The sequence below is a fragment of the Ambystoma mexicanum genome, chromosome 13 (assembly GCF_040938575.1).
Source record: "Ambystoma mexicanum isolate Mex_15411 chromosome 13, UKY_AmexF1_1, whole genome shotgun sequence".
NCBI classification, from domain to species: Eukaryota; Metazoa; Chordata; class Amphibia; order Caudata; family Ambystomatidae; genus Ambystoma; species Ambystoma mexicanum.
In genome coordinates, this window is record NC_090938.1 from 694827476 (window position 1) to 694854580 (window position 27105).

At 46.0% G+C, this 27105-nt stretch overlaps 1 protein-coding gene across 5 annotated transcripts in view; it reads right to left on the bottom strand.

Moving 5' to 3' along the window:
- Window positions 1-27105, bottom strand: part of MED24 (mediator complex subunit 24) — a 598903-nt gene that overhangs the window by 483914 nt on the left and 87884 nt on the right. For all 5 annotated transcript variants that reach the window (XM_069634774.1, XM_069634779.1, XM_069634777.1 and 2 more), the window contains exons 5-6: window positions 9539-9577; window positions 8813-8886 (exon numbers count right to left, since the gene is read on the bottom strand). In XM_069634774.1, the coding sequence (XP_069490875.1) occupies window positions 8813-8886; window positions 9539-9577 (113 nt within the window). The remainder of the gene's footprint in view (window positions 1-8812; window positions 8887-9538; window positions 9578-27105) is intronic.

Consider the following 27105-nt stretch of genomic DNA (forward strand, 5'->3'; position numbering starts at 1 on the left):
GTTTAACCTTTTTTGTTCCTACAACAGAACATTTTCTGAGTTGCTATATCAAGTGATTTTACTTACTGTGAGAAACCTGAGGGTATTCTCACTCCTATTCCCAATGGATCCTCTTTTCAGGTGGCCAGGGGACGGCCACCGCTGTTGGATGCAGAACCTGGGGGTGGACAAGTGGGGGAAGATCACCTGGATAGAGGGTCCTTGGGGATTGGGAGTGTGGTATCCATGGGCGAGACACGGTATCCCCCTTTTCCTACTGATGGCCAATCTACTCCCATGACCTCTTTAGATTGCAGTAAAACATCTTCCCTCAGTAAAAAATCTTCCCTCATTTTCCCACAGGTAACATCTACGGGTCCAGAGACACAATATTCCCCCTTTTCCAGTTATACATCATCACACTCTCCCTCAGCCTTTAGAGTGGTCTTTTCAAGCTCTCCCCATTTCCAATAAGTACTGGAATGAAGAAGAGGCGACCAGGAGCAATGGTGATTACCCGTAGGAACACTGCCGGGAGAGGCCTACTATACTCCACCATTAGGCTGTCCCATTAAGAGGCAGGTGAGGTCAGGCACTTGAAAGCAATCATATACACCCATGTTCTATTCGGATTGACCAAGAGAAAAGGGGTCTTAAAGGTCCGGCATGTCCGATTAATTGGCCCAATGAAGGACAGGCAAGAGAGACCAAGGTCTCGCACCTTAAGCCCCTTAACAGGTCTAGACACCAGTCTAGCAAGGTAACAATACTTACCACGCCTCACTTTTTAAAGATGCTGAGTAATATATGTCATGCCACAGTAAGAAATGGCTAGACAGACTGCACCAAAATGCCAGTCTACCAGGGAATATTACACATGAACTTGGCTCTGCCCAGAAATACCAGTAAAACATACAAAGTTAATAAAGGATGTGGCAAAAATGCTCCAGTGATCCCCAGTCTCCCAGGGTCTTACACACACATGCATCCCCTTTCACCCATCCCCTTTCACCTACCGGTCGCTCACCCATACACCTCCTCTCGCATTCACTCACACTGGATTCATCACACAGTCACACAGCAAACCCCACCCAGAACATTCAAACACAACCTGTCATGAACTTCAGATCACGCCCCTTTTGGACCTCCTGGTCCACTTAGGCTACTTATTCAAGGACAATGCACTGCTCATTCCTACACGGCAGCAGAAAATGATAAACCTTTGTCATGACACACTCCATTCCGGGCACCGAGGTATCACCAACACCCTCCGTCTTATACAGAGACAGTTCTGGTGGCCTAAAATGAAGTCTGACGTACAGCAATACATCCAGGCTTGTATGACTTGTGCCCAAAATAAACATGATAACAAATGACTGGCGGGTCTTCTTCTGCAGCCCACTCTACATCGCTACAGACTTCATAGTGGAGTTACCACCTTCCCGAGGATATACTACCATCATGGTCACCATAGATTCGTTTACCCATATGGCCCATTTTACGCCACTGATGAAACTACCCTCCTCTTCAGAGCTAGCTCGAATATTTCTGGAACACATATTCCGACTACATGGGCTTCCTTCCAAGATCATATCTGACCGGGGTCCCCAATAAATTTCACAATTCTGGAAACACCTCTGTCGGGGTCTAGGAATCCAACGTGCCCTCTCTTCAGGATATCACCCCCAAACCAACAGAGCCACAGAATGTGCAAATCAGACCCTGGAACAATATCTACGATGTTTCGCCACCAAGGTCCAGGATGACTGGTCTCTCCTGATACCCGTTGCGGAATTCGCTTACAACAACTCCGAACACTCAGCGCTACAGACCAGCCCCTTTTATTGTACTCAGGGGTTCCATCCATCGGTTTTAACCTCGGTTCTTCCTTACCCTACACCAGTACCTACTGTTGACTCCTGGATCGAAACTCTTACCAACATTCACCGGGAGGCTAAAGAACACTTAGAGAAAGCCAGATTACAGACCAAGAGGTATGCAGATTCCAAGAGAAGACCAGGTCCTTCCTATACGGTCGGTGACCGAGTGTGGTTGTCATCAAAACTACTCCCCCGACACTTGCGACCAAACAAGCTGGCTCCCCGCTACTATGGTCCATTTCCCATCAAGGAGATTATCAACCCTGTCTCGTATCGAATCAAGCCACCTGACTCCTGGAAAAGAATTCATCCAGTTTTTCACACATCCCTATTGAAGCCCTGCATCCAATCCTCTCGAAAATCCAGTAGACCTCCTCCTCTACTGGTTGACAACCAACTGGAATATGAGGTGTCCCGGATTTGTGACTCCAGGTATAAGCGGGGCCATCTTCAATACCTAGTGGAGTGGAAAGGATATCCTCCTAGCGAAAGGACCTGGGAACCTGTTTCAAATATCAAGGCTCCTCGGTTGCTCAGAAGATTTCACCTAATACACCCGGGCAAACCTGGAGGGAAAGGCCTTCGGAGGAGGCATGCGGTCATGAACTTCAGATCACGCCCCTTTTGGACCTCCTGGTCCTTTTCTCAACGGGGCTTACATTCCGTACTACTTACAACATGGCCGTCCAGAGCTAAAGCCCTTTCTCGCTCCATGCGCTGAACGCGGCGTGATCTATTTATAGACCACGCCTTCCGCGTCTCAATGCTATTGCAGAGTAGCAACCGACGTGTGTTCGTAGCTCGCGGTATTGTTTCCTTTGTCCCATTGCTATTACCCGCTCCTGACCCTTTCCCCCTTCCTGGTTCCGAGCATTTCTAGCCTTTCCCAGACTCCCGGAATCCTGGACTCTGCGCTCCCGGAACTAAATGCAACCTGGAACCAGACGAGACTCGAGCAGCGCTGTTCAAGACCAGGAGCGTTCGCAAGAAGGCAGCGATCGAAGACACTGGCAAACTCTGGACTCAGGTGAGAAGGGGGGGAACTCCTTGACAGTTACCCCCCTTTCCTAACCTTAAATTTAAGCCCTGTTGCAAGATTTCCCTTATTTGTTGTTTTTGAGCTCCGGCCTACATTTATGGCGGAGGGACTTTTACTTAAGTCCCGCCAGTCACTGCAACCCTGTTAGAGTATATGATCCCAGGGTTGCCCATATGGCTCCTGCGACAGGTGCTTGTTCGTTTTGCAACCCCGACTTTACATTGGTTTTGGTAAGTAAGTTGGTAGCAGCTGCAATTTAGTTTTAGCTTTGCCCGGGGAGGAACCCGATTTACTACTTTAGTAGACCAGTGTACCTTATTGGCATCCGTTCAGGTGCTAATGAGTCCTGCTCTCAGCCTTTTTATTTTTGGCCCATCCCTTTGTCCTGGGTAACCATGCAGAAGACCACATGTGTGCTCCCTGTTAGACTGGATTTCTAAACTCTGGCCTGGTGGACGGCTGTTTAGAATGCCACCCTAGTTAAAGTGAAAAGGGAAACTCTGGGAGCTGTCGGCAAACCAATCAAGGTGACATGGAGAGTGATCAAGGCTAAATCGCAGGAGAATGAGTCCACACAATTTAAAATTGCGACAGAGGATGCAATACATTTCAAAGCCACAGTCAAATGACTCCAATTCAGGATGCATTTTATAAGCAGTTACCTTTGCAATACACTTCAGAGAAAAATATCTAGTGTCACTAAACCTAGCTACAACACACTAATACATGACAATGAGAGAAGTGTAGCGCATGCCTTCAGAGATGCATATAAAATCTCTAGTAATTACTACAAATCTAGCAGGTAAGTACCCCCAAAGTCACTTCAGGGGAAATTTAGGATAGGTAGAAAGTTCCACACAATCCAATGGGACAAATATAGCGAACTGGCCATTCGCTTGTGAGTCACATACAATTGCTTTGCTGCCACTCATTTTTGATATTCTCTAGAATTCCCTCAGTAAGAAAAGATGGATTATTCAGATTTATTAGTAAAGAAAAGTCTTCTTTCTATTAAAGAAACAAAAAATAACATTCTGCTCGTCATTTCTTTATTTTTACAGCTGAAGTAGCAATATTTCAGAGATCAAACTAAAAATCACAAGGATTGCAGATTAATAATCTCTAGGAATTGTACACAAACTCACAGCCCAATGTTTGAAGAGAGGTGTAAAGGCTGGTCTGGGGAGGCACTCAGTAGGGGTCGCATGCCACATGCCACGTTCAGCTCCAACCCCTTCTCCCCTGGCTTCCTTGCAGCTCACATTCAGGAACCTGGAATATCTCCCAGCTTCCTGGTTCCTGTTTGTGAGCAGCACGGAGGAGCCGAGGGGGCCTGGAAGACGGACCAAAGCTGCAAGAAAAAGACAAGAAGGCTTTTTTTGTTGTAATGTGATGTGTGAAGTGCGTGTTGGATGTATGTATGCAAATGGTGCGTGAATGAGAAGTGATGCAATGTGTGTTTTTGAATCTGCGTGGGTGGGTGTGTACCTGTTGTGAGAAACCTGGTGGTATTCTCCCAAACGGATCTCGAGAATCCCTTATTCAGGTGGCCAAGGAAGGGCTTACATGCTCAGATCCCAACCTTGGGGACGAAAGAGCGAGAACGGATCAGCTGGATGGGGGAACCCGGGGTTGTGCTCTGGGAAATCCCCCAGGTGAGACACAGTATTATAATGAAGAAGGTGAGGAGGACAGAGTCCCTGACGCTTTTGTAGGCTGTACTACATCTGCCTCCCTTCATCGCATCTCTTGCCCAAATCCAACAACTCCATCATATATAACTAATCTCTGTTCTACTATGTCCGACCCGAATACTCCCAGTCATTCTCCTTCCCGTCCCTCTGAATATTATTTCCTGCTCAGACAAAACACTACCATTCCCACAATCCCCCTGTTAATTTCATGTTAATTATCCTGGTCATTCCCTTTTGTTTCACAAACCCTACCAATCTCACCCTTCTGAATTTACCAACCCCCCTAATTTCTCATGACATCCCCCACCCCCTTTTCTGACAAACACTTTCTCACACTGTGGAAGACTATGGACTAACCCTAGAGCCGTTTACCCGACATGTCCCGACACAAGTGTCGGGAAGAGTCAGGCAATTGACCAGAATCACACACACGCCTGACAGCTGTTTCTTTTCCCCACAGGGATAAAGGGTGGAGCACGAAAGCACAAGACAAGCAAGGCAGACCGCACAACGACAACGCTATCCAAGCATGGCAGTTCAAGAAGAGGAGAAAGGCGGCGAGAATCGAGAGGGTGACAGGGAGAGAAGCGACCTTGCCCTTTCCAAACCAGACCCACAACGCATCGTAAGACTGCGAACAATAGCCAACGTGTGTTGTAGCAGGCGTCCACGGTATACGGAGCATGCCTACGCTGCCGACCAGGACGGAGAAAGACGCCTGCTACTGTGGTACCGTCCTTGACTCCAAATACAAGAAAGCCAAGCAGTTCATCACAACTGATGAGTCGAGGGGAGAGCTGATAAGAAACCGAATTGTGTTGATCGAAAGCAGCATATTAAAAAGAACTGTTAATATTCAGGCGGAAACCAGCTGCAGAGGGTTCCGGCACCACGTGGGTGCTCACTTGAGAGACTCTGGTTGATCCCGCGTTTGTTGAAACTACCGATACCAGAGGGCCTTGGGAGAGCCACAAGGAAATGTCAGAGTGGTCATACAAGGGTCTAGCAAAATCCTCTGTACAGTCGAAAGTCTTTGACCAACAAACCAGTGGAAAGCTAAGGGAGATGAATCCCGCTTAGTGAGAAAGGAGAAGGAACATTGTGATGACAAGAGCGAACTCGACGGAGGGATGTCCACAGTGCGTTGTTTAAGGAGACATTAAGACTTCTGAATGTAACAGATGAAAGTGTTTTGTGAAAAGCCATAGTGAACCCGACGGAGGGAGGCAAACATTCGAGAAGGGTCTGAGCCCAGAAGAGGGGGATCCAGGGGTGAAAAGCCATCACCCCACCAGCAAGTGAATGCAACCAAGAAATATTTTGCATACCAGCCAGAGTGAACCCGACGGAGGGATGCTGGTATTCGATAGGGGTCTGAGCCCGGAAGAGGGCGACCCATGGGTGAAGAATAATCACCCAAGTACAATCAGCAAGGAACTTTAGTTGAACTTTCGTTTATTATTTTGAATCTGTCAGGCCCTCGGAAGCAAGAAACATAACCACTGAAGGTCCTGATATCGGTAGGAACATTTGTGGATCTGAGCCCAGAAGAGGTGATCCAGGGGTGAAAAGACATCACCCAACATACATTCGGAAAGGAACTTTTTGTTTGTTATTTTGAATACATCGGGTCCTCAGAAGCAAGATACTTTTTGAAGACAAGAGACTTAACCACCGAAGATCCTGATGGCTGAAAACGGAACAGTATCGTGCTGGGAAAGCTCGAGAGTGTGCTTTGCTCAGGAGTCCCACCTTGTCCCGTGCTCAAGACGTGGAGGGAGACCCCCTGCTGCATCCTGACTTATCATTTGTGAACACTTATTTCTTTCTTGTGCACCCTATCCCACACTCTTTTGTATTTAGTTGTAAGGTTTGGTAATAGGTTTTTATTTTTATTTTAATATAGGCCCTTTTATTTGACAAGACACCCCTAGGACGGCCTTATTATTTGATGGTCGTAGCTTGCTCGCATCTTAGATTTAGGTTTAGATTAGGCGTTTTTCAACCTGCATATATAGTTTAATAAACACCCTTGAACTATGATCACTTGTGTCTGTCTTTACTGTTGCCACCATGAGGTCCTTACACTGTGTAGAGAATGCAATGAGCGGATGGAAGAGAAGGTGTGAGTGACTGGTGGGTGAATGAGATGTGATGTGTGTTTTTGATTGTTCTGGGTGGGTGCGTGCCTATGTAGAGAATGCAATGAGTGTTATTTGGCATTTATACAGCGCTCTATATATCATGGGTATGACCTTAAAGCGCTGGTAGGTTGAACTCCCTTGGCGACCGTAGTCCAGGTCAGTTTAGAGAGCAAGGTGTCATAGGGTGCTTGCGTGAACCAGTTGTGTGCAGCTGATGCAATTGCTTAATTGCTAGCTACATCCTAGCATTAGGTGTTGTGGAATTGATATCAGTTGAATGTATGCAGACTGGAGGGTGGACTCCCAAGACTGGGTTCTGGCTTAGTCCTGTGTAGGACGCTTATGTGTGCAGCTAGGCCGGTTTGTCATGAGATGGAGCTGCATTTTATTAGAATGATGAGGTGTTCATGGGGTAATGTTTGTATGTGAGCAGCTAGGCCGAAATTGATCGGGGTGTATAGCTGCACTCCAATTGTGTTTTGGTGTAGGGAGTAAGCATAGTGATATGGGAGGTGAGTGTTTGGGTGGAGTTATGATCTAAGGAGTTCGCTATTCTGGATTTCGGGCGTGCGTTTGCTCAATAGTGATTTAATAAGCGTATTCAGTGGTGTCATTGCTCGGGATCTCATTGAGCATTTGTTACCAGGTTGCAGGGACTAAGTCAACTCAAATGGTTGTGATCGGCATATTGGAAAGAGCCACGTTTTTAGAGCTTTGCAGAAGGTCATATCGTCTTGGGTGTGTCAAATATGTGGGGGGAGGGAGTTCCACAGAGTTGGGGCCATGGTTGGGAAGGCGGATCCTCTGATCCTGACAGAGTTACAGGTTGGAATCACTAGGAGGGCAGTGTACGAGATGAGAGATAGGGTTTTATCCTTTCTTGTAGGTACATTGGGCTGGTCTAGTGCACTGCTCGGTGAGTGATGCATAGGATTTTGAAGGTGGCCCTTTGTCCGACTGGGAGCCAGTGGAGGGTTGGGAGAGAAGGCGAGATGTGGTCTCTTTGTCCCAGGTTGAGGAGCAGTTTTGCGGCAGTCTTTTGGGCTCTTTGTAGTTTGTTGAGTTGGTATGCCGGAGCTCCTAGGTATAGGGAATTGGCACAGTCCAGTCTCGACATCACAATAGACATAACTGTGGCAAGTCTGTTCGGGTAGGAGAGGTAGGGAAAAATGCGTCTGAGAAGTTTGAGGCGATAGTGATCTGGCGGAAGAGGGTTGGGCCTGAGTCTATAGTGCAGCCTAGGTTTTTCACTATATGGATAACCTGTGCAGTAGATGGAAACACAAGGGGCAGGGACTTGGGCTCCAAATATACACAGAGCAGGGACTGGGGCTCCCAATACACACAGGGCAGGGACTGGGGCTCCCAATACACACAGGGCAGGGACTGGGGCTCCTGAAACACAAGGGGCAGGGACTGGGGCTCCTGAAACACAAGGGGCAGGGACTGGGGCTCCTGAAACACAAGGGGCAGGGACTGGGGCTCCTGAAACACAAGGGGCAGGGATTGGGGCTCCTGAAACACAAGGGGCAGGGATTGGGGCTCCTGAAACACAAGGGGCAGGGATTGGGGCTCCTGAAACACAAGGGGCAGGGTCTCGGGCTCCAGAAACCACTACATTGTGGTTCAAGAAACAGATCACCTGGCAATTGTCTCACATCTTTAGTTATCAATATCTTATGCCCTGACATATCTTGTGCCCTGACATATGAGTCTAAGGAGTTCAAGCTACATTCTGCACCCCGGACTAGGGATGCGACTTGGGCCTGTGGAATAAAAGGGGTGGAGAAAGGCTCAGATTCAAACTGATGGAAATGAAGGGCTAAGATTCGGTTTGTGTAACAGAAGAGGTTGAGATTGAGGACTGCGAACCAGAAAGGTTTATAAGAAGCGAGATTGGGCAATGAATACAGAACAATGTAGACAAAGCTGTTGAACTCCGTGATGACTGCCTGCAGCCAGCTGTGAATTACATCTCCTCCTGCCTACAGTGTGACCACAAACAAATCAGTCTATTGAGGGTGGAACTTTAGCACATATATTCATAAGAAGTTAATGGAATCAGCAATGCCTTACCTGAGCCGATTGCAGAACATGCCCATAACCTCCAACAGCGACTGCACACACAAATCTCTTGAAAAATCATCAAACTGCGACAAGAAATAAAGATGAAACAAATATGAGGCATAATGATTATTAAAAAAAGGGGGTGATGGAAGGAACTGACAAGGTGTGGCAAGAAAAGCAGTGAAAAACTATCAGGTTTACAAAAAAAGTTGCAATAAAATCAGTGTCAGGGTAATAGAGAGGGCGACAGGCAGTGAAAGGACAGCACATAGTTAAAAGAGGGAAGGGTGAGAGCCAAACAAATTACTGTAGCCATGCTAAAGACTTCCTCCAAGATCATTGATTCCCCATTTAAAATTGGCCAATGTAAATGTGTCATTATCAATGGCTGGCAGCACAGTTTGGATACCAAGATCCAAAGATTACCGTATATGCACCAAACACGTCTGGAGATTGATATTTTGCAGCTATATTAGTTATCAGAAGGATACAGCCCCTCAGTAGATCACTTGTTTGGTAATGGACTGACATCTTCAGTGCAAATCATTACCAAGACTGTTTCCGGCTGAATGAGTCTTCAAACTACATTCAGCATCCCTCCCCATGCCATTAAGCAGGGCATGGGAATGTGGAGATGGGGTTAGGACTTAATGGATGCTATCTAGTTTCTACTCAGAGATTTCCATCTCTGCAGGTGAAATCAAACCCCAGATTTTACACATTATATAAACTTACCCGACTGATGGCTGTGAGGACTGTAGAGCAGGAGACCATCTGCAAGAAAGGAAACACAAAGACTATTGACTGGGCTCAAATGCAGTCTGAATTTGGCTCAGAATGTGGTTGACGCAGATGCTGCGCATGCCAAAGAATATCCTATGGCAGGTGTGGAAGAAGGAAGAACATTCCATGACCGATGTAAAGGGGGCATGAAGAGATAGGTTGTGGCAAGTGCGGGTTTGCATGTTATGGGATGGGAAGTGTAAAGAAAGACGTGACCCAAAACGCATAGGATAAAAATAATCCAAGAGGCCAAATAACCACTGCACTGCACTGCTTTGCAAGTGAAAACAAGGTTTATTACATGCAAAAAGGTCTCAGATGGTCCCGTAGAATCGAAATGACACAGAGCTCGTCACGCCCCAAGAAGTTACCCGTTATATAGAGGAAAACCAAATATTAGCATACATAGGTTACAATGTCATCGTACCACCCTCATTGGCTACCACCTATACAACATGCTAATAACCCCTATATTCCATGGACTGGTTGGCCACACCCCATCTAAACCCATTCGCCTAGTCACGTGACTGACAACATCGTCACTATTACATGCAGGTACATGATTGGCCAACAGGTATATCGATACACTAATAAATTGTGACCGTCACGTGATGTGCACCCCTCAGACCCAGACACGTTCAAAGCAAGAACGGCGAGGCCAATTCTGCTTTGATAAAACAATGGCCCTTCTCATTATACCAGACGTCACTGCGCACACAAGCTGCACCCCCAAACTTGTACTAAATTTACTGGCCTCATCTTGGCTCCTCCTATCCCAAATCACGGAATGTTCCAGATACAGCTCTGCCCCCTTCATCTCCTTCAAGCCACAGGTGCACAGTAATGACATGAGCAGGGCACTGCTTCAGAGTCTGAATTTCAGGGATTTGCTTTGTTTACAAGTCTACTTGTAGTTGAAATGGGGTGACCACTCATTGAGGAGGGCAGTAGTGCTCCAAATCTTCGCCTAGCCTATTGGCATCACAAAACCTTGTGACCTATTCTCAAGAATTCGTCCTTCAAAAAGGGAACATCCCTACCTGCCCTCCCCACAGCTAACATTCCTTTGCCACAGCATTCAGGCTCTGCAGCTGGATACAATTGGCATTTATCTGTGCACCGCAGGTGCCTCTGACCTCAGCTTCTCTCTGGGGGGATGGAAAAAGGATTGGTCTTGGGACTGATCCGCAACTCCACATCAGGGCCTTCATTCTGTGTGTACTAGGCCTTAAAATCCAATATGGCGGCACTCCTGCCATGTTGACATACTGACCTTGCTCTTACCACAATACTTTTCTGACCCCATCTTCCGCCGACTTCAAGCCTCTCCTCTCATCTCACTGAAGAACATAGCTTTGTGTAATACTTCAAAACACAGGGCCTATAACTGTGCCCTATCTATAACCTTGGCAACAGCAACATTAATATATTTGTTACTCATTCTGTGTTGCTCTATGATGTATCTATTATGTGTCAAAACTAACTACAAGTAATCCGTCCACTTTCTAACACGCAAAACTCAACCTGCGCACACCGTGGTACGTACAAATAGGTTTTTCTCAGCCTGAACTTTTTTTGCCTGGCTGGGACACTAAGTGCATCCCAACAGAAGACATACAACAGTGTATTAGGAGCCAGGACTCCCCAGAGAGAGTATGGGGAAAGGAGTTCATGAAAGTTATTGGGAGGGCAGACATGTCATGATGGGAAGCTTTAAAAGGGTCATACCAGGGTAGGAGAGTATTTGAAGATAGAGACTGTTCCAGGTGTGACTATGGCGGGAAGGGAGGGGAGGGGTAAGGGCAGGATCAGGGTGGGCATCTCATAATAGCCATGTTTTTGTGGAATTTGTAGGGTCAGTTTTCGAAAGTCCAACTAAGGGCTTCATAAAACTGCATCTGAGGCAGTACAAAACACCAGTCAAGTATAAGGCTGTATCACCTGAGAACATTTGGTAGCGTAGACAGAGCAGCCAGGCTTATTTTAGGAGGGCGAGAGAACTTTAGGAAAGTAAAAAAAACCTAGAGCATATATATGGTTAAAAAGAAAACACAAACCCAGAAGTATTGTAAAAAGAAAGTTTTATTTTAAACACACGGAGGCCAAGAGAATTATTGGAGGAAAATAAGTACTTTGTCATAAATCAAACACAATACAAAAGTACAACACAATGCTTATGGTATGAAAACCAAAGCATAAACCTTATTTAGTAGAACCCACAGTAATTCAAGGTAAATCAAACCCAATATAACACATTTCGGCTAGAACACACCTATTCATGGTGAGTAAAACCACAAGTTGCTTTTAGATTACAGGGCAGTAGAAATAAATGGCCATAATCTTCAGTATTATTCATTAGTACCCAGCACGTTGTTTCAGTATTTTTTAATTTGGTGAAACTTACCACTCTCAATTTTATTTTGCAAAAATGACTGGATACCGATAAAAATCTCCGTCTACCCTTGGGAACAGTAGTTCACACAAGGAAAGTCCGCGGAAATAAAAAGGGAAGCCCAAAGGGCAACCCAGCAAACCACACGGAAAGTGCTGCATTAACATGTAGATGCCCAAAATGTTATCAAAAAAGATAGTTTAAAAAATACACGATGGAGAGTGTAAAAAAATAACACCCATAAAAAGAGTAAAAGAAGTGGGAGAGGAGGAAAAATATTCCCACTCACTGAGGAACAAGGAATAAGAATCCACAAGTCCAGCAAAATGTTCTGGGGGTCTCCCAGGTGAGGGAGATTTAGCATTAAAATGAAAATCTTACCCAACGGGAAGATCTCCCATGGCAGGTGGACACGAGAATTGGGGATGTTACATGGCATTAACACATTGACAGATGGTGTGAGATTAAGTAGGACTCTAGTGGATGGTAACATTAGGTCAGCTTGTGATAAAAGGATACATTACTATAGTTAATTCAAATGAATTAGGCGTCAACGTTATCAAATGTGAAGCTTGCATGCGAAAATGTTGAAAATGCATGTGGCAAATTTAAAATAATGCATAATCAAAACCCTTTTTAAATATATATAGAATGAATTACATATGCAAAACAGCATCAATTGTATTATACATGTTTTTGCTGAATGATAAATACCAATATTTCATTTGATGGGAAATGATCCAGAAAGCTGTAATACAAGGTTAGATGGCTAGGTTATGTTTTATTGAGCTTTAATCGATAATAGTTCTCTGAAAGGGGATGTGCATATAAACGAATGTGGGGCTACAAGTAATCAGGGTACCTTTTACCATGATGCCTGGAGTCATGTATTGGATGGGCTAAAATTGTGTGATTGCAAGCTTGATGTTCTGATCTCTTCAGACCTTCCCCTCTCTGTCCCTCTCTCCACTCCTCTCTCGGAGTGGAGAGAGGGACAGAGAGGGGCACTTTCTCCTATCCTCTCACCTCACCCTCCCTACCCCGCAGGCCAAGCCACCTCCTTCACTGCCACCCACCTTCTCGGTCACCCGACCCATGAAGCATGTGTCAGTTGAGGCTTTCGCCGCCACCTTCTCACCCCCTCCTCCTCCCCTGGCTGACTCCCACCCTGACACAGCCCTATCCACGCTCCACTCTTCTATATCTGATACTCTCGATATCCTTGCCCCTGTCATGAGAATCAGCCTGAAGCCCAAAGCCAAGTGTAACTCCTGGTATGACTCAGACCTCGTCACCCTTAAACGCAAGTGTAGGGTTGCCGAGAGGAAATGGCATGCTTCAGGATCATCCTCCGACAAACTGGCATGCCGCCTGCTGCAAAGGCAATACTGGCTCTCCGTTCTCACCAAGAAGAGAGCCCATATCCAAGCCTGCGTCTCTGCGGCATCTAACAACTCGGCTGAACTCTTAAAATCTGCAAGGAACTGGCCAATCCTGCCGCAGTCTCTACCTCTCCTGTCCCTTCCCAGGCCCTCTGCACGGCACTGGCTTCTCACTTCATTTAAAAAACTCAGGTCATCTTGTCCTCACTCTCCCTCTCTCACTCCCCTCCCTCTATTCCCTGCTCTTCCTCCGGCCCTTCTGCAGCCACCCCTCCTCCCTCCTTCTCTGCCTTTCCCCTTTTCTCTCCAGACAAGGTTTCTAGACAAGTCTGATCTATGAAAGTCTCGTCGAAACAGGTTCACCCCTGTTCCTCCAAAACTATCAAGGATCACATTGACTCCCTGGCGCCTGCCCTGGCAGATTTCTGCAATCATTTCTTCGCCACTGGAATCTTCCCTTCCCCCCTGAAGCACTCCCTTGTGCACCCTCTTCTTAAGAAACCCTCTGCCGACCGCTCCTGCCCAGCTAACTATCGCCCAATCTCCATCACTCCCTTCCTGGGCAAGCTCCTGGAGAAACTGGCCATCTCCCAGCTCAATTTCCACGCTGAATCTGTTGGTTGTCTTCATGACCATCAGTCTGGCTTCAGAGCTGCCAGAAGCACGGAAACTGCTCTCTTGAACATCCGTCAAGACCTGCTCACCAACCTCGACTCTAACACCCCTTGCGTTCTTATCTTGCTTGATCTCTCTTCTGCCTTTGACACGGTCAACCATGCCATCCTGCTCAACCGTCTCCGTGATAAACTGGGTATCACTGGTCAGGCTCTGGCGTGGCTGACTTATTTCCTCTCCGACCGACCCTCCCAGGTCCAACTGGGGTCCTTCCTCTCCGACATCTTTTTCTCTACCTGTGGTGTCCCCCAGGGATCTAACCTCTCTCCCTGGCTGTCCAACCAACACCTGGCACTCCTTGCCCACCGCATCGCCACCCTCTTTCCCAACTTTCAGTGCTATGCAGATGATACCCAGATCATTTTTAGGCTAACCTCAGCCTCCTCCTCTCCTTCCCTCATCTCTGACTGTCTGTCTGCCATTCAGGAATGCTGTGCCGCCAACGACCTCTGTCTTAATGCCAGTAAGAGTGAGATTCTACTCATCGGCTCACCCACTCCCTCCTTCCCTGCAGCTCTCTGGCCGGCCTCTCTTGGCCCTCCTCCCACTCCCACCTGCAAGGCTAAACACCTCGGGTCATCTTCGACTCTGCGCTCTCCTCACATCTCCGACGTCTCCAAGAAGTCACACTACCAGCTTCACCTCCTTAGAGGTATTCTTCCTTTCCTCTCCTTCCCCCAGAAGCTCACTGTCTCAAGAGCCCTGGTCCTCTCCAACTCTCCAAGCTGGACTACTGTAACAGCCTCTATCTAAATCTGCCTGCCTCTACTCTCACGCCCTCTGCAACTTATCCAGAACAGGACTGCGAGACTTGTCCTTGGCCTCAAGCCCAGGGACCGTATCTCTCCAGGATTGAAATCTCTGCACTGGCTCCCAGTGGCTGCAAGGATTAAGTTCAAAACCCTCTGCATTGTACACAAGGCCTTCTGGGGTCTGGGACCGAAATACCTTCAACTCTCTCTACCTAAATATCTCCCTTCTCAAGCTCTTCGCTCATCTGCCTCCAACTCCCTTAGGGTCAGTCGCTTCTCCAAGCAACGAGTTGGTGGTAGATTACTCTCTTCAGCAGGGGCCTCTCTCTGGAACAGCCTTCCTGCATCCCTGAAACTTGAGGAGAACCATCTCCGGTTCCGGAAACACCTCAAAACCTTCCTCTTTGCTTCCGATTTCTCTCCTCCTCTCCCTTGCTGAATTCCTGACCGAAATTGCACTGGCTACCTGGCCACCCTTTTAATCTCTGGCCCAGGCCCCGTCAATTACCCACCTGCACTGCCTCCCTGGCAACCACTGCACTTGGGGACCTTTTTCTGTATCCCTTCAGTCCCCCCTTCTAGCACTTACGTCTCCACTTCCTTGCACTTGCCACTAGCTGGCTATTTATGTGTCATATTTATTCCACTTCCCCATGTACTGCACTTCCCCTCTCCCTTCCCCCTTCGCACTTTTTCTTTTCCCCCCTTCCCTTGCACTTGCGCGATCTGAATGACACCTGGCCTAGTAGGATCGTTGTTTGTCATCCGGTTGTCCCCCCCCCCCCACTGCCTCGTCGCGCCTTGAAACATTTGTGTATAGGCGCGTTATAAATGCCATATCATATCATATCATATCAAGCTATGGGTTGTGCAGCTCTGTGGAGTTGAACTGTGAACATTTACGAAAGGTCAATTGCTGCCTGCAAATTGCATCCCACAAATCCTCAGCTGGACCGTGTCAGAGTTTTCGTTTCTGGCTTGATGTGACTTACATTCCCAGTGTTGGGTGGGAGGTGTTCTTTGCTACACCGACAGTAGGGCATCCCCTTGTCCCCATTTCTAGTCTCATTTTTATTTTGAATGATTTTGTTGGGTCTCACTTAGGGAGGTCCTTGTTAGAATTCGATGTCGCGTTGTACACGTAGTGTAGACGACGAATTCTACCCAACAACATAACCCTGTGTATACTGAATGGCAAATACCCAGGGATCTATTATTTGGGAGAATGGACCCAAAACACGACAAGCTGTGCTCATAGAACCGGAAAGGAAAATCAGGTTAGGAATAAACCTCCTTTCAATAAGCAATAAGACACGTGATGTGCAAATAGACTGGCCTGAAACACGAGGAAGGAGTGCTAAGGAATAACCAAACTGTTTTTCTTTAGACAACCACTTCCTCTTAGCTAGAATGGTAGCATCAGTATCTAGGGACACAACAGACAATGGGATTATTATAGGAAGAAGTGAGTATTGTGTACTAAGTGTTGTGAATTACTATATTCTTACCATGTATGTGTGATGTGTGGATCCTTGAAGGATTTGCAGGGTAACAACACGTATCAGCAAGCCCAGTAGTCCAGGAAATGAAGAACTGTGCCCGACGACTACTGGCCAGGAAGTCTAGAAGACAAAAACCCGACAGAATGCAGACGTCCCTCGAGCCCCTGTCAACAACAACACCAGCAGCAGTCTCGAGTTCAATAGGGGACTAGAAGAGAAAGACTTCCAGGCTGACCCAGAAAGCGTTATTCCCTGCACCGGTCCAAGAAGCATGAGGCAAACAATAATCCAGAATAGCAGTCCAGTTTGGCAACGGAGATCAAAAGAACAGATCCAAAGGATGAGGCAAACGGCAGTCCTTGCAAGCAATCCGAGTCGGCAATGATAACGAGCTGTATAGTTCCAAAGGATGAGGCAATGGATAATCCGTGAAAGCAATCAGAGTCCAAAATATCCAGAAAAAACGTCCAAGACAACAAAGCAGATCAGGATCAAGATGAGGCAATACCAAGAAAGCATGCAGGAAGTGAAGAACCAGGGAAATCCGAAATACAAGACAGGAAACAAAAAACGTACTTCAGCAAAATCAGAAGCACGGATTCGAGGAAGTAGGTCCTCAAATAGACAGTCACATGACACCAACGTGCGTGAGACATAGCAGAAACATCAGCGTGATACATTCAGCGTGAGTGCCAGAGTTTCCATGGTAACTGCCAACGCTTCCCATACGAAGAGTATCTCGGGGAGGCTACCGCTCGTTGCGCATAACAGGTAGCTCTATGGGGTGCGCAATGCCCGAGTCTGCCATGACAATACAAAACACGTGGCTGGTTATGTGGTCTACGAACAAAGGGACCTATGTGTATTATTGCCTGTGATTGTGGAGTGTGTGCACCGGTAGGTTTCCAGACAGTCCTCGGGTCATCCAAGTGTGTCTCACCAGTCTTCCGCTATAACCACCATCCACACTACGAGCGGCTACTGTGTTATGCTGAAAGTTGGGTACGATTTTGTGAAGTCCAACTGGTGTGGGACTTTACAAGATGTATCTGCTTGGTATTAGTGACCCAACTTTAATATAGGCCTGTACTACACAAGTCGTTAGAGTGGCTGAGCAGCCATGGGGTACTGTGAGCTGTAGAGCATAACAATGAAATCAGTAAATACAAGTATTCAAGTAAACACTTGCACCCTTTAAAAGTTATATTAAAATTATGTATTTATGTATACACAAAGCAAAATAATCAAAGTAAATATGCAGCAACCAATAGTAACATCAAATAGCATTTCATAATCAAGTTATTCAAGCAGCAATAATGCAGGGGAGTAATTTCTTTTTATGCTAAAACATTTCTATCACACGGAGAGCATGCGCAGCGAAGCTGTCCAAACTAAAGAAGCGAAGGTTAAGGCTAAGCCCGAGCGCGTGAAGGGCGATTCTTGTAACGTGACTGTTTGGCTGTGAACTACGTGGGAGTGCCAAGCAAGCTCCGCCCACCCAGGAATTGTGTGGACAAAAGCAGCCTCCAGCAGCCCTTGCGGCGTTAAGCCTGAGAGTGTGAAGGGCGATTTCTGTAACTTGACTGGCTGTTTGCTGCTTTGCTGGACCCAGACGCTCTGCTAATCCTGCTGTCTCCAGATATTCCCCAGTCATTAACAAGAGCAAGGTAAGGAGCGGCACTTGCAGGCAAACCATATTAGTACTTACGTACTGCAACTAAAGCTGCACTAATTTCATTCACAGGACTTAATTCACAAATTGAAGTACCCTTGGGCTGAGGACCTCGAAGGTGCAGGAAATTCTCCTCTAATTGTCTTTTTTGGCCATTATTTGGACTTGCTCGGCAAAACATACTCTACATTTGTTTCAATCGCATTCGTGGGGACTGTGGGGTGTGACCATTGGTGTCACCCTTTGACCCGGGAATTACCTTGTGGGTTAGAACTCTATTTGTTATTACTTTCGCTTCGACCATGTTGAGTTACCGATTTGACGGCTGCTGGATTTATCAGTAATCCTTATGAGATCAGGCCTACGGAGCGGGGCCGGCATGCTAACTCCTGCCCAGGAGCACATGGTGGCATCCAGCGGAGTAAGGGGACCGCAGTTGGGTGGCCCCAAAACATCGAATATGCGTAGCCCATCCTCTCTGATGAACATCTCTCTTCCCCCCAAAACAGGGGTTACATTTGCTGCAGATGATGAGGCAAGAGCCTGTGGAGTCCAAAACCTTGGTATTAAACTGGCCCTCACGCCAGGGTATCCACCACTACAATTGCGACCAATTCATCCCAAAAGAATTCACGGAAGAAGGCAAGCCAGGAGGCTTTCACTAATCCATTAATATCTCGGACACCCAAATTAACCTTGTCCTCGAGATCTATCCCGGGTCAAAGGGTTATGGATCATTATTTTGTCAAACCAGCTACGACCAGCACAGAGATTACATCTTTGCCAGCATTGAAGGGTATAGCAATGCTTGATCACTCGGTGATGCCCTCACAGCCTAACTTTGGAGGGCTTAAAGATCTGACGGACATCAGTATAATTGAATTGGCTGACCAAGCGAAGGGCGAATTGGAGGCTTTGAACTTAGAACTCTCTAAACATCAGCCCCTGAATCTAAGTGATGCACCCACTTTTGACTCTCCAACTCCTTTGGTTGACATGATAAATGAAGATACATCCCGACATTACCATGAAAACTTACAACCACCCTCCCAAGTAGGAGACGACGCTGGAGGACAGGATGGTTCGTCAGCGTTATACCATACCTTGGAGGGAGGTGGACAAGCGTATTTGCTCATCTCATCTCACTGTATCAGCCTTAAATATGGTGCTAAATTCCTTTGTTGCCCTATAAGATAACATTTGGGCTGAACTGAAATCCACCAACGTTGCTTTGGCTGATGTTACTTATAAACTTGAAGAGATTGGGGCCAAGGTTCACTTTGGCAACTTTGGGTTGAGGGGGGAGGTGGCAATGCGAAATGAGCAGCAGTTGATGGCAAATGTGGACAATGACCAAGGGCCGTTATTGAAATTTCAGATCTATGTTTGAATGATCAGCCGACAACCCAGGAATCGATTATTGACTCGAGCGGGATTAACCCGCCAACTGTTCATCAGGTTCATGGTATTACTGGTATTGCTGCTACTACCACTGACCTTACTACTGAACAATCCTTTGTGGGTGAAGTTGTAAAAGGGGATATGGAAGGAGAAGGGGGCCCACTTAATGTTCAAGCTAGTTCCCCGCTCTTAAAAGAATCCACCACTTTATTGAAAGGTAAATTGCAGAAGCGTAGAATGGGGGCTAGGAAAAATAGAATTCTATGTCTTAGAACGGCTCACCGTACACTATTCTGCACTAGACTGTCTCCTGTACCGGAGCATATGATTCTTAATTCAGAACCAGTGCTAAATGTTCAGATACAAACTGACACTGTACCAATTGTCACTGGTGGGCAGGATCGTGCACCTACTGCCCCAACTCCTACTATTGATATAGTGGTAAAGAGTGTGGATTTTTCAGAGGTTAGGGTTGTCCCGGATTTGAGTTATGGTTTGGAGGCGAAGAGTTTTCCTGTTACCCCTTTCTCTATGCCTTTTCCTCCTATGATATGATGTAGCAGGGAGGGGGCATTCACAGATTTGGCCCATTTTCCAATCAACTCCAGTCCATTTGGGGACCACCGGAAGGAGTGCCGACCTCTGTGTTGCCGCTAGCTATGAACGTGGCAGGAAAAATTGGGCCAACACATGAAACAGTAAGACCTTGTGTGAATCCGGATAGGCTAAGTACGGAGGGCTTACATGGTGTAAATGGTCCGCTCTTTCCTATTAAGGATAAAGAGGGCATCTTTGAACCACAACCTCTACCCTCTGGTCTTAATCCTACATTGAATTTGGATCGGATGAAGGTTAGCTCTGGAATGGGAAAATCAACGTTCCTTAAAGAGGTGGCCGACCTCCACCCCTGAATCCAATTATCCCCGAGTATGAGCTGGGATGAAGGATCTGCTGCAGCATTTACACTACCCTACCAGTTCCGTTGCAGTATATTCTACCAAGGCACAAGTTTTTAACAATGCTGGACCACGTCGACCCTGTAAGTGCACCACTGAGTAGAAGTTCCTACTCTGATGCCCTTAAGGGGATTGCTGTACCACGGCTAACTGCGATGGGTCCCAGTCGCAAACTGCACCAAATCAAAATTCATTGTACTCTGGGATCTGATTATCGGATTTGTATGAATCGGCCTAATATCATAGCCATTTTTGCTGCCAGTCCAAGTCTGACTCTGGTGTCATCGGCAGATATTGGAAGGGTTTCCTTTCCAGTGAGATGATTTGAGTACCAATACTATATATCTGTCCTCGCCCCTGGTCAGAAAACTTATACTTGCTTGAAAATGTGAAGCGCTAGCAGGATTGGGTTTTTGATTCTCAGATCAATGAGCCAAGTATCGGGATGCAGCCAAAAAGGGACACTCAACCTACTGATAATCAATCTAAGGCTATAGCTATCCCCGACAAGTTAGCCCAGAGTGGTGGTGTCGACTGATATGGACTGGCCATCAATCATCTCCTCACTATGGCAAAAACTGGTTCCATAAGAAGGATATCTCACTGGGCGATGTCTGGAAGAGCGTACCGATATGTTTAAAATCCTGGAAATGCCCATCTTTTCTCGAATACCGCCTGTATGAGTGTGTCGAGAATGGCCAATTGTATTTGTCTGCAGGAGGCATGGTATACATCAGCCCCCAGTCTTGATCGAAACAGTGTGTCCATTCAGCCTGCAAAGGATGGTATGGGGGGGGCAGACCCTCAGGTGGTCTTCTTACTGCAGTGGATATTTCTTTGGGCCTTAGTGGGGTTGTAATTGCGGACCTGCCTTTTGGTGCTCTGGAGTTGACTGTAGGTCTGAAGATGGATCGATCAACCTCCTACTGCTCAACATTTATTGGCAAAAGGGAATCAAACTAGTTGATCCGTTTGTAGATGGGATCTGTCGGGTGGTAGATGAGTGGATGGGAATACATCCAGAGGGAAAGGTTACAGCTATGGGTGATCTGAATGCAGACAGTGATTATTCCCACCAATTGTGGGAACCGGTAGAGTCACATGGGTAACTCAGCGAAGAAACTTGCGGGACAGAAGTGGAGTGTAGGTTTGGGTGGTAGGGGGCTATTCCCTCTAGTGGGAAGAACCACTGATTCACGTAATATCAGTGAATGGCATACGTGGCACAGAGGAGATAGTTCATCCATGATCGATTATATTTTTATTGACACCTTTCTAATGAATCACTGCCAGGCATTTCACATTTTTAAGAACGATTGGAGTGGTTAGGGTGGGAGTGGGTGGTGTTGTGTTGTTGTGTTTGTGTGTGTGTATATGTTGTGTGTATCTTTATTATATGTTTTGGATTTAGGGTGGGAATTCTGGATGAGGTTTCTTTGCTATGTAGTTGATATCTTGTATTTTATGAATTGTTGGAATATTGTTACTTTTGCGATTCTCACTATTGTAGTTATTGTTATATAGGAGTTATAATTAAATAAAGATGATAATTTTTTTTTTTTTTTTTTTAAATAACCATTGGAGTGACCATTCTATCCTTACTGAACAGTTTAACTGGGTTCCTAACATCAGGAAATGTCGGCAAGAGCTCAAACTGACTAATGTAGGGGGCAATTCTGTCAAATGGACTGATTTGAATATTCGTTGCTTGAATTCCAAAATACAGCACAAATTCAATTGTAGAACTCTCACTGGTACTTGATCTAACTACAGTGGAAAGGTGGAATCCGACTGTTGAACTAGAAAGCATCCAAAAACTGACTCTAGGTGCAAGCAATCAAGGGCCCCTGGACCGAACGGTCTTACAAATAATACCTTTAAGGACAATACACATATTTGGGCCCATCTCTTGCGCCTGGAGTTTAGCAACATTCTTTCCTCGAGTGTGACCCCAATGTCTTGGAACACAGCTCATGTCGTCCCGCTCTTCATGTGTGGTAGCAGGGTGGATCCATCGAATTATCGACCAATTTCAATAATCTATGCGTCTTTCCTGCTATCACATCTTGAGGAGTGGGCACACATGTACATCCGCTTGATCAATTTCAGACTGGCTTCAGATAGGGCCACTCGACCAATATCAATGGACTTGCCCTCAAGTGTGTGCAAAAGGCGGCATGGTCGACATCAGGGTGCTGCACCTACATGGCCTCAATTGACCTGACTGCCGCGTTCGACTGGGTAGATCGAGGTAGATTGTGGGGAAAATTGGCCAATTGGGGCATGCCCTCAGGCTCTCGAGGCCAATTAGCGGGGTATATGAAAACTGTGGGGTTCGGGTTCACTTGAATCAAAGAGGTGATCTTTCGAGGAGAATTCGATCTTTTCAGGGGGTCAGACAGGGTTGTACATTAGCTCCCTGGCTATTCAACCAATATTTCACTGACGTCGCCATTTCGCTAATTAAGGAGGGACTCCTTGCTCCTAAAATTGGCAGGGATAAAATTATTTGGCTTGCATACGCTGACAACCTACTAATCTTTGACAATACTAAGGTAGGGTTGCAACAGTCTCTTACTAACTTTGAAGTAGATGCTAAAGCCAATGGGCTAATAATTAATCCCAATAAACCAAAAATCTTATCCTTTACGAAAGCGAGGGCAAAGACCTCAGGTTTAATTAGTAAGTTGGGTGAGACTCCCCTGAAACTTGCTAGGTCAGTGCGATACTTGGGGTTTCATTTTTCAACCTACCAGGGTTCAAAAGGTAATAACTGAGCCCATTTTACATAAGGCGAAATTGCTGGAGGCTCAGTTGGTCAGGATCAATCGAAAGTTTGGTAAGTTTTCCCTGAAACCCGCTTTATTCTTCTTTGAGAGTAAAATCATTCCTAAATGAATCTATGGATTGGAATTGCTATCAGAGAAAATGAGCGGAATACTGAATCGAATGGAGGACAGCATTTGGAGAAGAATATTGGGTGTGCCAAATGCGATCCCTGTCTCTGCAATTAGGTTTGAATTGGAGATCGTTTCGATGTGGGCACGAGTACAGTGGGCCTGTATTTCCCTGTACTCCAAAATTAAAACTGGAACGCCAAATAAACTGTACAATCTGATGGGTAGAAATCTAGATTTCTCTCAGACACTGATCTCTTTGAGGACAGGTCGGAAGCCATCCTAGATGAGATTGGAATGTCCATGGTGAACTTGACCTCGAATCCCATGAATGTAAAACAACCATTATTTGATCTAGATTGGTGTCAAACTGTCGACAAATTTCACTCCTACCCCTCCTTATTCCATTTGAACCACGAACATAGAGCCCGAGGTTTGCCTACTAGGGTTATTTTGCAGTTTCCGGATAGATTTTACCAAGGTACTATTCTTAGGGCCAGATGGAATATCTTACCTACTAGGGACATTTTAGCAAGGAGATCGTTGATTCCATTGGATGAAGCCAGATGTAGGTTTTGTTTGGCAATCTCGGAGACTCTAAAACACCTGGTCACGGAGTACGTGTCTTTACAGCCGCTTAGGGCAACATTTTTGGAGCCCCTTAATGTAAATTCTATTTTAGATCAGGAAGAGTTGGAATGGAAACGGTGCCTTAATATTCAAACTATCCATGAGGATATAGCGTTATCAGGATTTATCAAAAGTTTAAACTTGTAATACAGAGCCAAATTTCTTTTATTTTACTTTGAAAGTTACATTGTGTTATGTTTATGGTTAAGGCTATCAGAATTGGATACTGGGATTTACCTGATTTACATTAGTATTTTTTTAAGTAGTACTTATTTTTTTCTTTTTCATGATTATTGGAAAAGTGCAGTTGTATTGACTTTTGCATATATTTTTTCTCAGTTTTAATTGACTATTAATGGTGATGATGAATTGGAATTTTCTTTTACTTTTGTAATGTTTTGGGATTTTACTATATGTTCTCTGATGTTTTGTAAAGGTTTGAGTAAACCAAATACAAATAATAAAAAAATAATAATAATTAATCAAGGTCAGAAGTAACACTTATGGTTCACCATACAATATTGAGTTTGGAGTAGAATAGACCACTGTAGCACAGTACCAATAGTCTTTTCTCCCAGAGGGATGTAGAAGCCTTTTCCCCAGAAATAAGAGTGTTAAACAATTAAAACATTTATAGGGAGCAAGCACTGCTGAAGCCAATAGGGTTCAGAAGGGGATGGCCAAAGTTAATAGGACAGTTCTAGTCTTGATGCAATCTGCTTAGAAAAAGTTAGGTGAACTGTCAGTAGTTCTTCGAAGAAAAATCCAGGAGCTCAAAAGGAGCCTACCCGATGTGCACAAGCTGTTAGGCCTCCACAAGTGAATTGCAGTAATTTAAAAGGATAGAAACGAGCACTCCCCAAGCTAGGAAGCATTATATATGGCTAAAGGCTAAAGGTGGTTAAACCCAAAGCCCCACATTACCTTAGAATTGAAGCAGATGTTCCAGCTGACTTCCTTTGTGATGCATCGATGAAGACCCTTGTTCCTGGACCTTGGTCGTGCTGACGAAAGGAAGGACATCTAGCTGGCTTCTGCGGCAGCACTCTCAAGAGGGACTCTACAGCATTGGATTACGCTCATTTCATTCTTTAGGGTTTTGGCGCCTTTTTCTCAGTACCAAAGAGGATTGAATATCTCTGGTTGGAATTTCCTCTGTCCCCCAGTCCTGAACTCTGGTGAGGGGACTCTGGATGGTTATTTCTTGAATCTGTAGACTCACATGGATGCCTGCGAAGTTTCAGTCGGATTCGTCCTTCGAAGACGTTGCACTCGTCGATTGTCCAGGTTCCCCCAGGTATTGGGCAGCCAAGGAAGGTTGCAGCGACACAGGATTTGGCCCAGAACAAAGCAGGTCTTGAGGGGCTAGTTGATCCCATCAGCTTAAGGTAGGAAGTCGTCCTTGGCGGAGCTTCCCGGTCGATGAGAAAACAGGTTCAGCACAGCTGCAAGGCTTCACCTGTGCTTTTGCTGTCCTGAAGGTGCTGCTGGCTTCTCTCTGTGTCTTCTTTGGATGTGATGTACCTGTGGTCGACTGCCTGTAGTCCCAAAGCCCTCACCTTATATGCAAATACCATTAATTCACAGCACTAATCTGTCAATCACACGGGGGGGGTGTCCTCCAGGATTGCCTCCCGGCCAGTTGGAACTGGTTTCAGTGAGGCATGCCTACTAATTAAGGACAGTGAGGTTTTGGGCTCCTCCCTCACTTCCTGCCTTCCCAAACACAGTGGAGCCTGGGGGGGGGGGGGGTGAGGGCTTCAGGGCTGAAGCCGCCAAAGGCAAAACACACAATGGACTCAAACCTGATCTAAACAACAGAGTAAAAGCCCAGAAGAAACTAACAAACAAGAAATGGCAAAAGAAGAAGACAGGGGCCATTTTGGTAAAATGGTCACCCATGGGTGCTGCACTGTAGCTGAGAAAATCAGCCTGCAGAACCATTGCACAAAAGGTAGTAAAAAGAAACCACTGCCACCAGCCATTCAAGTTAGTTAGTGTAACAAAAAGGTATATGAGAAGTGGGATAAGGAGTTACTAGGAAGCCCCCAGAATTCCACATAAGGTGGCAAGTCCTGGACCCACAAAGGAAAAAGGTAAGGAAGACAATAGTTGTCCGATTCTTGGGAACTATACTCCTCAGTGGCACTGCAAAAAGGGTACTGTGTGTCACTATATAAAAAGCAGATGCTTATGGAGCTTACCAGACTCCATTAAAACATAAGGAGCAAAAAGTCTTAGTCAGAGGGAAAAGGCATGACTGGGTGGCAAAAAAGTCTCACTCACTCAGCAGGTTAAAATAAAAAAGGTCCCAGATTCCAGCAAAGGGCTGGGGGTCTCCAAGGTTAAAAGGGAATTAGCACAGAAACTGAAAATTCTTCCTAACACCGAAAAGCAGTCACGTGCAGTGTCCACGTGAGTAGCCAGCAGTCCGCTTCTGCAGTGACTGGTATGTTTGAACCCACTCCCAAACCCACTAGGCTCTGTGGCATCAATTGCTTCTTATCCAGTGATTGGGGGCACCGCCAGTCAGTGGGTGTCACTACAGTCTGTCTGCAACCCCACCCCCTCCCCGTTGGGATGTATGGTGCCCAAAAACTAGGGCAAGACTGTTTGTATAGACATTGCATCAACAGGCATAGTGAAAAGATGTCGGTCAACAATGGTACAGCTATGTTTGTGTGCAAACCAGAATTGAGTCTGGCTAATAACCTCAGTCAAATGGCAGCCAGGCCTCCAGTTGTAAAGCCTTAACTGTCACTTTCCCACTACTATATGGTTGCATCAGTGACTCGGTTCACTAACGCTGCTCTGATCCCCATCAAGCCAGACGTTGCCTCAGCAGTGACAAAAACAATGCAATATTCATTTATTACAACAGCTAACGGAAGGCACTTACTTTCTACAGCATGCACAGTCAGCCATTTAAACAAATGGCTAATCACCAGCAGGCCAAGTTTCTACATCCGACGTTCATATGCAGGTCAGACCGTGCAAACCAGACTGGAGCGCCAGTCTTTGAAGTTTAACACAACAGACTGAGCAGAGAATATAACAGTAAGTAACCAGCGTCTGTGGTTCCTGCTTGTTCAGATGCTATAGACAATTATTTTACTTGTATGGAATCATACCAGTTCCCTACCAGCACTTGACACCTGATGTCTGCACTTACCCTAGCTCTTGCCACCAGCTGGCCGCACATTTTACTTATTGCTTTTATTTATTCTATTTTTTTTCCTACTATCGATCCCATGTACTGC